General features: G+C 40.9%; 2 protein-coding genes across 2 annotated transcripts in view; both read right to left on the minus strand.

The window, feature by feature from the left end:
• The window catches only part of LOC139403175 (CD209 antigen-like protein E), a gene marked incomplete at its 3' end in the record, with an annotated part of 56,170 nt that overhangs the window by 33,017 nt on the left and 8,534 nt on the right, over window positions 1-14,619 (minus strand).
• Window positions 11,598-12,942, minus strand: LOC139403179 (CD209 antigen-like protein D). Its single transcript, XM_071146884.1, has 4 exons — window positions 12,777-12,942; window positions 12,515-12,639; window positions 12,320-12,420; window positions 11,598-11,928 (listed from the first exon to the last, which is right to left on the minus strand). The coding sequence occupies exons 1-4, from the start codon at window positions 12,841-12,843 to the stop codon at window positions 11,781-11,783; spliced, it is 441 nt and encodes a 146-aa protein (XP_071002985.1). The 5' UTR covers window positions 12,844-12,942; the 3' UTR covers window positions 11,598-11,780.

The raw sequence follows: 14,619 nt of genomic DNA on the forward strand, positions 1-14,619 counted from the left end.
CTTTATAATAAAGAAAGGTATGAAAACCAGCTCACTGACCACAAAGCAAATTCTGAAGCCTGTCTCTCTCTGTAGTCAGGTTGTTGTATCTGGTCTGTAGCTGGTCTCTCTCTGTAGTCAGGTTGTTGTATCTGGTCTGTAGCTGGTCTCTCTCTTCAGTCAGGTTGTTGTAACTGGTCTGTAGCTGGTCTCTCTCTTCAGTCAGGTTGTTGTATCTGGTCTGTAGCTGGTCTCTCTCTGCAGTTGTGTTAGTCTTATAAAGGGAAAAACTCTGTGACAAGTTGTTCCTTTTATCCTCAGAATCTTTGATGGCTCTGTTATCTATAAAGTATAAACACATAGTTACTAGGTTAAACACCAGGTAAATTGGCTTAGTAACCAGCGCCTCTATATAACTGGGTGATAATCAATGAACTTGGACACAAACTCACAGTAGACAGACAGGCCTATGATCCCAGCCAGTAGGAGAACACACAGCAGCCCCAGAAACACTGCAGCAACTAGGAAGCGTCTCTTCCCTGAGCTATCAGGTTCTGTGGACACACATAATATACTGTTATGTTTTGTGTGTGTGTGTGTGTGTGTGTGTGTGTGTGTGTGTGTGTGTGTGTGTGTGTGTGTGTGTGTGTGTGTCACCTGAGTGCTGGTCTCTTGGTCCATTATTAGGAGCAGTGTCTACTGTCTCTTCTCTCTTGGTGCTGGTCTCACCGTCTCTCAGGGTATCTGCACTGACATAGATATCCACAATCCTCTCCTCCATCTCACCTCTGTCAAACGTGACCTTCTTGTTCATATCTGGCTCAGCATAGATGACCTCTCCAACAACTTACTGTGTTTTCTATCTATATACAGATTCTGGTAATATAGTTGCCCCTGTGTCTGTTTCTTTACTGTACCTATCTCTGCTCTGAGTCTTTGACTAACTGTTTATGACTTCATCCACAGAATAAAAGGGAAATGTCAAAAGAGGAAGGTGATGAAATAGTAACATTGTGGTTAAGGTCAGGGCATTTTCTTCTCCTGTTCATGTTGTGTGTAATGTCCTGACCTCATGTTGTGTGTAATGTCCTGACCTCATGTTGTGTCTAATGTCCTGTTTTTATTTATCCGTTATTTTACCAGGTTAAGTTGACTGATTCTCATTTGCAGCAGCAACCTGGGGAATAGTTACAGGGGAGAGGAGGGGGATGAATGAGTCAATTGTTGACTGGGTGACAGTTCAAGGGCAAGATTGGGAATTTAGCCAGGGTAAACACCCCTACTCTTACGATAAGTGCCATGGGATCTTTAATGACCTCAGAGAGTCAGGACACCCGTTTAAAGTCCCATCCAAAAGACTGCACCCTACACAGGGCAGTGTAGGGTACAATCACTACCCTGGGGAATTGGGATATTTCTTTTTTTAGACCAGAGGAAAGAGTGCCTCCTACTGGCCCTTCAACACCACTTCTAGCAGCATCTGGTCTCCCATCCAGGTACTGACCAGGACCAACCCTGCTTAGCTTCAGAAGCAAACCAGCAGTGGTATGCAGGGTGGTATGCTGCTGGCCACATGTTGTGTCTAATGTACTGATCTCATGTTGTGTCTAATGTACTGATCTCATGTTGTGTCTAATGTACTGGAAATCTGCCAGAATATATGCAGTTAGGATGACCACGTGTTTCACAATTTTTCCTGTTCTGCCAAGTATTCAAAATGTAATGAGTACTTTAGTTTTTTTCCCCCCACCTTTATTTAACCAGGTAGGCCAGTTGATAACAAGTTCTCATTTACAACTGCAACCTGGCCAAGATGAAGCAAAGCAGTCCGACACAAACAACACAGAGTTGCATGTGGGATAAACAAACGTACAGTCAATATCACAATAGATATACATACAGTATGTGTAAATGTAGTAAGATTAGGGAGGTAAGGCAATAAAGAGTCCAGAGTGGCGAAAATAATTACAATTTAGCATTAACACTGGAGTGATAGATGTGCAGAAGATGAATGTGCAAGTTGTCAGGGAAAATGTATGTAGTAAAAAGTATTGAAGTAAAGTGAAGTGAAGTAAAGGTTGTCAAAAATATAAATAGTAAAGGACAGATACCCCCAAAATGACTTTAGTAGTACTCTAAAGTATTTTTTCTGAAGTACTTTACGCCACTGCTCATTACTGTAAGTCGCTCTTTTAAATGATGAAATTGGAGCGAGAGAGAGACAGGAGGAGGAGGTTGTGTGCACTAGGCTGCTGTATGTGTCACAGTATGTTGTCATGGTGATGTTCAACCACTTTCTCGCAAATCCAGTGAAGATTCTCCTCACATGTTTCTGTGTTCTCTCTGCATAGTCCTCCTCTCCAGCAGGACCCAGATTATTGCGTTTGGATAGATACCTGTACCTAGATGGTTAACAACACAGAGAACCAGCGAGTCAGACACTGTGGAAACATGCTTGATAAGTACAGTGCTTTCAGAAAATATTCACACCCCTCGACTTATTCCACATTTGGTTTTGTTACAGTCTGAATTAAAAATTGATTAAATTGATTATTTGTCTCACCCATCTACACACAATACCCCATCATAAGAAATTGAAAACATGTTTTAAAAATGTTTGCACATGTATTGAAAATTAAATGCAAAAAAATAAGTGTTCATACCCCTGAGTCAATACTTTGTAGAAGCAACTTTGGCGGCGATTACAGCTGTGAGTCTTCCTGGGTAAGTCTCTAAGAGCTTTCTACACATAGATTGTGCAATATTTGCCCATTTTTTTACATTTATTTTTAAATTCAAGCTCTGTCAAGTTGATTGTTGATCATTGCTAAACAGACATTTTCAAGTCTTTCCATAGATTATCAAGCCAATTTAAGTCAAAACTGTAACAAGGCCACTCAGGAACATTCAGTGTTGTCTTGGTCAAACTGTGTTTTAGCTTATTGTCCTGCTGAAAGGTGGTCTCCCTTCCTCAGTAAATGGTCTCTCTCCCTCAGTAACTGGTCTCTCTCCTTCAATAATAGGTCTCTCTGCCTCAGTAACTATGGCCTATTTATTGCCTTACCACCTCACGCCATTTCCACACACTGTATAGACTTTCTTTTTTCTATTGTGTTATTGACTGTACGCCTGTTCAACAACATGTGTTGTTGTTTGTGTCCCTCTGCTTTGCTTTATCTTGTCCAGGTCACAGTTGTAAATGAGAACATGTTCTCAACTAGCTTACCTGGTTAAATACAGGTGAATAATTTTTTTAAATAAAAAAACTGGTCTCTCTCCTTCAGTAACTGGTCTCTCTGCCTCAGTAACTGGTCTCTCTGCCTCAGTAACTGGTCTCTCTGCCTCTGTACCTTGTCTCTCTCCCTCAGTAACTTGTCTCGATGCCTCAGTAACTGGTCTCTCTCACTCTAATTGCTCTCTGTCCCTCAATAACTGGTCTCTCTCACTCTTAAACTGGTTTCTGTTCCTCAGTAACTAGCCTCTCTCCCTCAGCAACTGGCCTCTCTCCCTCAGTAACTGGTCTCTCTCCCTCAGTAACTGGTCTCTCTCCCTCAGTAACTGGTCTCTCTCCCTTAGTAAATGGTCTCTCTGCTTCAGTAACGGTTCTCTCTCCATCTGTAACTGGTCTCTCTCCCTCTGTAACTGGTCTCTCTCCCTCTGTAACTGGTCTCTCTCCCTCTGTACCTGGTCTCTCTCCTTCTGTAACTGGTCTCTCTCCTTCTGTACATTGTATCTCTCCCTCTGTAACTGGTCTCTTTCCTTCTGTAACTGGTCTCTCACCTTCAGTAACTGGTCTCTCTCTTTCAGTAACTGGTCTCTCTCTTTCAGTAACTGGTCTCTTTCCTTCTGTAACTGGTCTCTTTCCTTCTGTAACTGGTCTCTGTCCCTCAGTAACTGGTCTCTGTCCCTCAGTAACTGGTCTCTCTGCCTCTTTAACTGGTCTCTCTCACTCTTTAACTGGTATCTGATCCTTAGTAACTGGTCTCCCTCACTCTTTAAATGGTCTCTGTCCTTCAGTAACAGCTCTCTCTCCCTCAGTTACTGGTCTCTCTCCCTCAGTAACTGGTCTCTCTCCCTCAGTAACTGGTGGCCAAATGGCATCCTATTTCCCTATGTAGTGCACTATGTAGAGAATAGGGTGCCATTAAGGACACACGGGTCTGTTTCTTATTGGTGGATAGAGCCGTGACACATCCTGTCACTTGCTGTGGTTCACAGACAGAACAGAGAGGGAGAGGGTGGAGACCCCATTAGACACCATGATGAGTGTGTAGCAGACAGGTCCTTGGTCACCTACACGTTGTCCCTTGTACAGTGAAGGTTGTGAGTCATTCTCACCTTTCATTAGCATTGTTTGTGTGTGTGTGAGTGTGCCCTCTCAGCATTCAATCTCATTCAATCAGGAAGCTGGTATACCTTGTTAAAGACAACTGTTCCTTTTATTCAAAAGTGACTTTGTTATTCATATCATTAAAGTGATAAGCATTGGTTAATAATTGGTCCCAATTTTATTTTACTAAGCATAAGTCTATTGCAAATCACATGACATGTTTCTAATAAAAATAAAGAAGAATCATTTTCTAGAGTACAGTATGTTTACATACTCTCCTCTAAATCTAAACACAACAATTAATTGTCTTATTTTTCTATCTTTCTCTTTATTTTCTTATTCCTCCTTTATGGCTCTCTGACACTAAGACTTTATCTCCTCTCCTCCTTTCAACCCTATTAGAGGAGAGGGACCAAGGTCAGTCCCCTAGGATTCTGTTCTTCAATGTGTTTTGAGACAGTCTGTCATACCACTATTTCACTTCTATGGTGAGTTCATCTCTCACTTTAACCACTAGGTGGAATCATCACCTAACCATTCAGGACCTTATCCAACCATTAGAGGGAGAGAGAGAGAAAGGGAGAGAGAAAGGGGGAGAGAGAGGGACTGTTTGTTACTGTGGGTTATTGTTACACCTCTTTCTAAAAGATCCAGTTGAGATTTGTGCCACATTTGTCATCATTCCATGTCTTTACAGGGTCATCTTGTCCATTGTATACCTCAATAGTCCTCTTGCCCACTATCATCGGGCTGTCCTGTCCTCCAGTACCTAAACAACACAGAGAACCACACAGTCAGACACTGTGGTACAAACATCCTTCTCAATTATACACATATTCTTATGTTTTTACAGTTTTAAAGAAACACTGTAAGATGATCGTAAAATTAGCAAGAATGGGTCATCAACACATTTAGTTTACCTTTTCATATGTAAATATTACCTGGTTGCTAAAATACATCCATAGTTCTCAATGAATGACATTAATGAGTCGAAACATACATTTTTATGAACATGATTGGAAGCAAAATGTATTTGTTTTTTGTCTCCATTTCACCTGGTAAAATGGTCAAATCTCTCACCCTGTGGTCAGTGATGTGTCGTCCACTCACTTCCAGGGCCCCTCAGTAACAGAGTCAGTCAGACCAATCCAGGCTCTCATGTGGAGGTTGAAGACAAATGTCTGTTGTTGAGAAAGATAAAGCTTATGTCACAATTGGTATATTTATAAAATAATGCACACATATTAGTGTACTGATGAAAAGTATACTTGTTCCACCTCTCTCTCTCTCTCCTCTCTCCTCTCTCCTCTCTCTCAGCAAAGGTGAAAACATTGAGACACTTAGCCATTATCTCTATACTCATAAACCCATTGATATAGAGTTATTGTTGATTTTACTTCTAATTTATCAGTTTATATCTCAAAAAGCTTTGACTGAATATGGCCTTTCTCTGTAGTCAGGTTGTTGTATCTGGTCTGTAGCTGGTCTCTCTCTTCAGTCAGGTTGTTGTATCTGGTCTGTAGCTGGTCTCTCTCTTCAGTCAGGTTGTTGTATCTGGTCTGTAGCTGGTCTCTCTCTTCAGTCAGGTTGTTGTATTTGGTCTGTAGCTGTTCTCTCTCTTCAGTTAGGTTGTTGTATCTGGTCTGTAGCTGGTCACTCTCTTCATTCAGGTGGTTGTATCTGGTCTGTAGCTGGTCTCTTTCTTCAGTTGTGTTGGTCTTATTAAGGGAAAACTCTGACAAGTTGTTCCTTTTATCCTCAGAATCTTTGTCTCTGTTATCTACAAAGTATAAACACATAGTTACTAGGTAAAACACAAGTTAAATAGGCTTAGTAGCCTGTACTTCTTACAACTATGTGATAAGCAATGAATTTAGACACAAACTCACAGTAGACCGACAGGCCTATGATCCCAGCCAGTAGAACACACACAGCCCCAGAAACACTGCAGCAACTAGGAAGGGTCTCTTCCCTGAGCAATCAAGCTCTGTGGACACATACAAGAGACATTTATGTCTCAGGGTGTCTGCGCTGACGTAGATATCCACAATCCTCTCCTCCATCTCACCTCTGTCAAACTTGACCTTCTTGTTCATATCTGGTTCAGTATAGATGACCTTTGACATATTTAACAATGCCTGGGTCTTTCTTTCTATGTCGGTCTACTGCAGGGGCAAAAGCTGATATCAACTTTGGATTGGACAATTACATTACATTTTCTCAAGAGCAATTCCGGGGGGGGGGGGGGGGGGGGGGGGCAATTCCTGCTGTAACACATAGCCTACGTTGTAATATGTTGAATATATATTGAGGAACCATAATTACTACATCTGGATAATTGATAGGTACAGTAGTTAACTGAAGGGTTGTCCCAACTTGTTCAAATGTTTAAACCATTATAATACTACAACTAATAATAGTTATAGCAGTGTTCCTTATCAGTCCAGTATGTATGCAGGTGTTTGTATTTACAACCAGCAATACCAAGAAAGGCCAGTAGGTGGCAATGGTACACTGTGTATGGGTGCAGTTTTCATAAATACAATGAACATGGTGTGATCTCATCTAAAATCATCACAAAGTTGGTCTCTGTATACCTTTTTATTTGACTTTTTCTGATACATTTATATAGTAATTAAACATGTGCCACTGGCCTGAGTTTGTTACAATAGAACAAAAAGCTCAGAATAAGTACAGTTGTAAAAGCAAAATAACTACTTCAATGAATAACCCAAATAAATCAACCAAAATGTCCTTCAAAAATACATATTTATTGTTCAGTCAGTGTCTCAACCCTTCAAACAGCAGCTATGGACAAGTATGTGACACAATGTATGCCATTTTAAATAAAATAACATAATATAAATAATTAGTAAGTGTACTGTCATGTACTGAAAACTACTAAACAAAAGGCCAAATATGACACTATACAGCAGGGGTTCACAAATAGGGGTCAATGGACCCCTAGGGGTCCCTGGTGTAATTGTAAAGGGTCCGTGAAAAGTGTAATGAACGTATTCAGCACCACAAGGATTACAGTAACTTTACATATAATATAGAGGGGGTGGGGGTCCCTGAGAACCACTCAAAACCTTGCCCACCTTGCCTCAAAATATGCAGGGGTTCCAGTACCCCCAAAAATGTTGAGAACCACTGCTATACACACTACTGAACAAAAGAAACAAACATATGTTTGTAGGTTTCAAAGGATCCAACAAATTGCTGGCAGATATTTTCCCTCGAGACTATCCAGCCTGTCTTAATGTACATTACAGACAACTACGCCGTTCAGTCTCTCTTGGCCCCTGCTGGCCCGTAGCCAAGTCTTTAACCTACCGAGTGCACTAAAACTCCTCTCAGCCTCACATGAAGACACTGGTACCACAAACAGAATTCTGTTCAGCACCTCAACTTGGTCAACCAACCCCCGGCACCTCCACTGGAAGCCTCCCGAGGACCTCTGCTGCCTCTCCACTGCTGCTACAGGGGTATTTGTTGCAAAGAGAGGGATCTGCACTGAAAGAGAATCTATGTTCAGCTCAGGGTACTGATCTAGAGACTCATCCAACTCCCCCGTGAGAAGCTCTCTTTCCAACTTTTACAGAATGTTTAGACTGTCCTGTTCAAAACGGTCGTCAAACTGAACCTCCACTCCGTCCAACACTTTAAAAAATACTGCCCTATAGTGATCCACTGCTTTGCCAGCAAATCGTCTTGAGTGTGTCTCAATGAACTCAATGGAGTCAATCAATGTTGTTGCTTTCTCATACAGTGCAAGGTAGCTTTCGTCATTTCTACTGTTTACCCCACGCGCTGGATAACTGGACACTGATTGGATTTAGCTGGTGTGCTGTTACCGTTACACAGTGGCGGTGGGTTTGGCTGTTTTGATGTGCTGTGAATTATTCAATGGCTTTTCCACCAGTTCCTAAATCCTGCACTAATGAAGGCAACATCCGCTCTTTGGCCAAAAGATGGCTGGCTTGAAATCCCTTGGCTACAGTGAAAACACAACACTCCTTTCATTGATGGATTATAATGTAGCCAGGGGAAATCGCAAAACCATCTCTCTTGAAACCTCAACACTCTGTTGGCAAGAGTTTGCAGTTCTATAAATTGTGGGTGTGGCTGAAATGGTTTTGTGCCATCACTGAGGTAACTGGACAATGGCGTGTCACTGTCTCTTATACTGGTGCTGCTGGCAACAAGGTTGACACCTGGTCCTGCCGTGGCTGTGATACTGTCCTGTGAAGTCTCTCTCCGTGGCTCTTTCTGTTTCACCACCCTCCCTGACTCACAGTCTGCCTCCAAGAAAATAAATAAGGTGTTGGCCATACTCCTAACTACTGGTACCCAAAACTACATAATTAATCACAACCGCAATACCATTGCCTTTAACAAATCTTAGTTCAGTCACCAGTTTAAGTTGAGAGTGGGGGTATCCATGGCATTTTCCAATTATGTCCCAATTTTACAAGTCTAAAAAAGAGAGAACCTTTCATAATGTTGCCAAACAAAGACTCAACAAACTTACCTGAGACTCCCTGTCTCTGCCAGTCTGTCCCTGCCCATCTGTCCCTGCCAGTCTGTCTCTGCCAGTCTGTCCCTGCCCATCTGTCCCCAGCTCTACTGTATGTGTGCCATCTGTAGCCTGCTCTGCCTAATGACATCATTGTGAAACATTCCCATTATCATTTCACTTCTTTCTTATGAACATTTTATCAACAAGTCTGAGATATTAGGCTAGTAGGGGGTTCTTACTTTGCGTTTTGGTTTATGAAAAATACTCTTGATGTCCGTCTTTTCTCTGCCATTTTTCTACCTGGCTGGCTGCCATCATCATCTATCATCTTCTATCATTATAGATGTTCTTCTATCATCATCTTCTATCATTCTAGTTGGGCTTCGATCTAAAAGGAAGCTAGCTAGTCAGCTGGCAAATGTGAAACGGATTGCAGTGACAAGGGTTGACAGCTGTATGAGTTCACCATTTACACAACGTATTCTGCAACGTTTTGTAATTTTAATATAGTTTATGTTTTATATTGGCTGGCTTCCAACAATAGCTGAACTTGCAGAGCTAGCAAGCACCAGTTCCGTTTCTGTGGTGTTTGCTATAATCTTTGCTATCGTCAGTTTACTCCAAGATCGGCACACAGGTGCTTCCAAGTCCCCTAGCGACAATTTACCTTTTGCAACGAGACCATTAAAGATATTTAAGACAATGGTAGAAGAGAGTGTAGTTCTGTTCATTTGGGAGTTCAGTTTATCGCAAACCTTCTCACAGGGACTTCGAAGCACTACAGCTGCATGCTAATCTTGGAATAAACTGATGTTAGCAAAGATTCCATCTTTGACAACACCACATAAATGTAATAGGTACTAGCTAGCTTGTTAGCTAATGTTTTTATTAGTTTGTGCGCTAGCTCTGCAAATGTAGCTAGCTATTGTGTGTGTGAACCCTGCCAACATAAAACAAAATCGCTATGGTGAGATTGACTGGATCAACCTCACGTTAGTTACGTGCATTGAGGGCCTTTCAGACGGTAGACATCAACCCTCTGTTACTTTGCCAGCTAAGGAACAGTACATTGCATTGCTAGCTTCTCTCATTGACTCATATTCAAATAGCTGCAAAAACTGGTTGATGTTACTGTAGCTAGCTGGCAATCATCAGCTAACCGCTAGCTAACATAGAGAGTGATCTGTAAGTTGATGCAGCGAAAATGAAGACTGGTGACGGTCATAAATGTGTTTTCTTGTATTGAGTGGGAGAAGTAAAGAAATGTCTAACATATCCTTTGTTTGAACTACTTACTGGAGGTCAGCCACCAAAAACAGACTGTCAGATTCCCACACATGCACAGTACCTGCATCATGTAACACTGCTAGGTTGTGGGAGGCTGTGGATTAAACCATTGTGTGGCAAAAGGCGAGGTGTGACAATCTTTTGAAACTTAAAAACACGCTATTAAGTGTCTATGATCAGCACAAGTGCTTTCATTGCGTATTATTAATATTATTAATGTTCCATAGTTTTGTTTACATTGATATATTGTGGAGAAAAATCATATTTTTCCAAGGATGGGGAGTCGTGTCCCCCCCAACTGTACATTAAGTATCTTGTTCTAGAATTAATGTGGTGGTCTTCCAACATGGCCGCCTGGAGGCGTCGTACGTCAACTGCAGGCCCTCTATACGTTAAGTCTCTGCTTCTTGTGATATCTCTGTCTCTGAGTCATCAGTGTGTCTCTGTCTGTGTGACTGCTGTAGCTGTTAACTCTATGGAAGAAACAACAACATTTCACGGGAAGTTGTGGCTATGATAATACAAAAATGTTTACAAGTTTGAAAACTTGCGTGTGTAGTTGTGTGAGTGTGAGACATTGTTACGGTGGTTATTGTTAAACCATTTTCTGCAGAACAATATAAATTATTCCATGTCTCTACATGGTCATCTTGTCCAGAGTATTTCTCTACACATTCCTCCTGCCCAGGGAATGGGACTTGCTATTTGTGATGATGGACAGGACACTATCATACCAGGAAGATATAGATCATAGAGGGGAAGTGGAGAATAAAGACTAGTTGTTAACATATATTAAATATCATATTTAACAGCCCCAAGATAATTCAGGGAGTTTCCAGAACTCCTCCTTCCTTTCACCTTTCTGCTGATTTGGACCCTCTGTTTACTCCCAAATATACATCAACATGTTCAGGAGGTCCAGGACTACAAACATGGGTCATTATAATGTCCAGACAATAGATGTGACACTACAAACTGCTCCAAGTGGATTTTGAGGGTGGGTAGTCTTAACCAGTGAGGATGAGATGTTGAGTGACATCTGTTTGAACAACTGAAAACATCCACTTCACTCTTTTGGGACCCTTATAAGGGAACATCAGTCAAATATGAGCATTTGATATTGTATGTGACTTGACAACAAAGACTGACGGTCAAAGATGACTTAGTAACATCCTTTGATATCTCTACGAAACTCATTGATTGGTGATACAGTCACCTCCTTCCTATACAGTGTATGTAATGGTGGTTTGGTACTGTTGAGAATGTCATCACCAGGCCTCAATTGGAGCATGTAAATATCTGTAGAATATATTTTAATTGAACATTTTTTGTATGCACAAAGTCAAATGTACTAACTTCCTGTTGACTCTGATGATATGTCAAACATAACTACTGGTACACAGGAAGCTACAAACAGGAAAAAAGTAGGAATTTTATTAATATGATACAACAAACTATTACAACAATAGGTGCATTTGAATGCGTGTGTGTACCTGCATGTATGTGTGTGTGCGTGTGTGTGTGAAAATGTGTGTAAGTGTGATAGAGAGAGAGAGAGAGTGTGTGTGTGTGTGTAAGTGTGTGTGAGAGAGAGAGAATGAAGAATAAAGTTGTGTAAACTATAAACTGCTGTATGTGTTATAGTACGTTGTCATGGTGATGTTAAAACACTTTCTCACAAATCCAGTTGAGTTTCCTGTCACATGACATGTCATTCCATGCCTTAAGTGGAGTCCAATCTGTATGTATCTCAACACAGTCCTCCTCCCCAGTAGGATCTTTACTATCAGGCTGCTTGTCATTCCAGTACCTACAGGGTTAAAAACCATCAGATATCATGGTTAATACTAGTACCTACTGGGTTCAAAACAGTCAGATATCATGATTAACACCAGTACCTACAGGGTTAAAAACAGTCAGATATCATGGTTAATACCAGTACCTACAGGGTTAAAAACAGTCAGATATCATGGTTAATACCAGTACCTACAGGGTTAAAAACAGTCAGATATCATGGTTATTATCAGTACCTACAGGGTTAAAAACAGTCAGATATCACAGTTACAACATCATAATACTAAATAATATGTAGACATTTTTCGTTTTATAGTTATCTGCGTTGACTGCTATCATCAATGTCAGTAACCTGTATAGAAAAGGTTGAATGGAGCCGTATTGACAGATTAGTTATCATCTCTCACCTTGTGGTCAGTGGGGTGCCGTCCACCCATTTCCAGGTCCCCTCCTTAACAGAGTCAGTCAGACCAATCCAGACTCTCTTCTTGAGGTTGAAGAGAAAAGTCTGTTGTTGAGAAAGATAAATTAACTGACGTTTATGTTTGAACATATTTACCCCTTGCACACCCATCCCCACTCCCTCTCCCTCTTTCTCTCACCTGTTCCTTATCACTGTTTATGATCACCAGGTCTGCTCCTCTCTTCAAACAGTCCTGTCTGCTCTCCTTCCAGGTTTTGGACTCAGTAGACAGGAAGTACCAACTGGATTCAAACTTCTGCCAGCCTTCAGGACAGGTTTGAAAATATTGATGAAAATATGAATTTCCTTCAATTTATCACACTGGACACTTAATGAAAGAACAGAGACTCATGATCAGTTGTGTGGGATTAATGATAATTAATTACTGTAGGTTTACTCACTGAGATTGGTAAGCCTCCAGTTAAGAAAATCTCTCTCAGTCTGTAGCTGGTCTCTCTCTTTAGTCATGGTGTTGTAACTGGTCTGTAGCTGGTCTCTCTCTTTAGTCAGGGTGCTGTAACTGGTCTGTATCTGGTCTCTCTCTTTAGTCAGGTTGTTGTTGCTGGTCTGTAGGTTTTCTCTCTCTTTAGTCATTGTGTTGTAACTGGTCTGTATCTTGTTTCTCTCTTTAGTCAGGTTGTTGTTGCTGGTCTGTAGCTGTTCTATCGCTGCAGATGAGTTGGTCTTATAGGCTAAGAAGCTCTTAGAGACCCCATCATCTGTTTTAACAACAACAAAGTGTATCAATAAAACAGATAATCTGGTGAATTGTAGGTGAATGCTGGTAAATTGCAGGAATTATAACTTCAGACTTACAGTAGACAGACAGGCCTATGATCCCAGCCAGTAGAACACACAGCAGCCCCAGACACACTGCAGCAACTAGGAAGGGTCTCTTCCCTGAGCTATCAGGCTCTGTGGACACAGGTACTGTACATAGCATCAATGAGACACAATCACACTTTTAAAGTGATGTTTTCTCACACCATCTCTCTTCCTGTTGAGGGGGACTTGTGACTCGGATTTACGTACATAATAATACAAATGCAATGAGACCATGTTGGAAATACACATTGGCGATTTGCATTGGACTTTATGAACATCAAAATTAATGTTTCAGCAGTTAGTAAACATCCTAAAATACAGAGCCTCGAACATTTCAGATCATTTAACCTCTAGTCTTAAAGGAACAATGTTTCATTTAGGAGATGTAGTATTTAGCATTTAATGTATCCTTTTCCATAAGTATATCAATTCCAAAGCTTTCCCTTGTGAAGTAAGACCTATATTTGGAAGACACATTGTATTCCGTTTTTGAATATGTAATAATCTGTTTGTTACAGTTTATTTTACTCAGTTGACTTTTGAAGTCTTGGGGTATGAGGCATCGGCCAACCGCATCACATTAACATAGGCACAATTGTTTATGCGGCAAGTGGAAGGATAAGAACCATTAGTTTAAACTTCCATGTGTGTCTCTATGACTACTGTGTATTTACCAGTGTTCTGAGATTCAGGTTGTTTATCTGTGCTCCTGTTCACAGTATCCTGTCCACAGCTCTCCCTGTCTACATTAGCATAAATATCCTCAGACTGCTCCATATAAAGGCTAATTCTAATTGCCCCCTTAAAATATACTTTGGTACTTTATGTATCTACACACTGTACAATGGACAGTATATTATGTTTTATATCCTGTTAACTTCTTTGGGATAGGGGGCAGCATTTTCACTTCTGGATGAAATGTGTGCCCAGAGTAAACTGCCTCCTACTCAGTCACAGATGCTAATATATGCATATTATTAGTAGTATTGTATAGAAAACACTCTGAAGTTTCTAAAACGGTTTGAATGATATCTGTGAGTATAACAGAACTCATATGTCAGGCAAAAACCCGAGAAAAAATCCCAACAGGGAGTGGTAAATCTAAGGTTTGTAGTTTTTGAACTCAGCCCTATCGAATACACAGTGGGATATGGGTAATGTTGATGTCTAGATGTCAACAGTGTTTAGAAACTTGAATGAGGCTTGTAGTGTGAAGTGGGACCGGATGAGAGCTGTTGAGAGCTGTTTGAGTGAGTGGTCTGGCAGAGTGTCACAGCCTCATGATGCGTGGTCACGAGAGAGTTAGCTCTCGTTCCATGGCTTTTCGACAGACAATGGAATTCTCCGGTTGGAACATTATTGATCCTTTATGATAAAAACATCCTAAAGATTGATTCTATACTTAGTTTGACAAGTTTC

Source organism: Oncorhynchus clarkii, unplaced genomic scaffold (assembly GCF_045791955.1).
Source record: "Oncorhynchus clarkii lewisi isolate Uvic-CL-2024 unplaced genomic scaffold, UVic_Ocla_1.0 unplaced_contig_9919_pilon_pilon, whole genome shotgun sequence".
Lineage (NCBI taxonomy): Eukaryota > Metazoa > Chordata > Actinopteri > Salmoniformes > Salmonidae > Oncorhynchus > Oncorhynchus clarkii.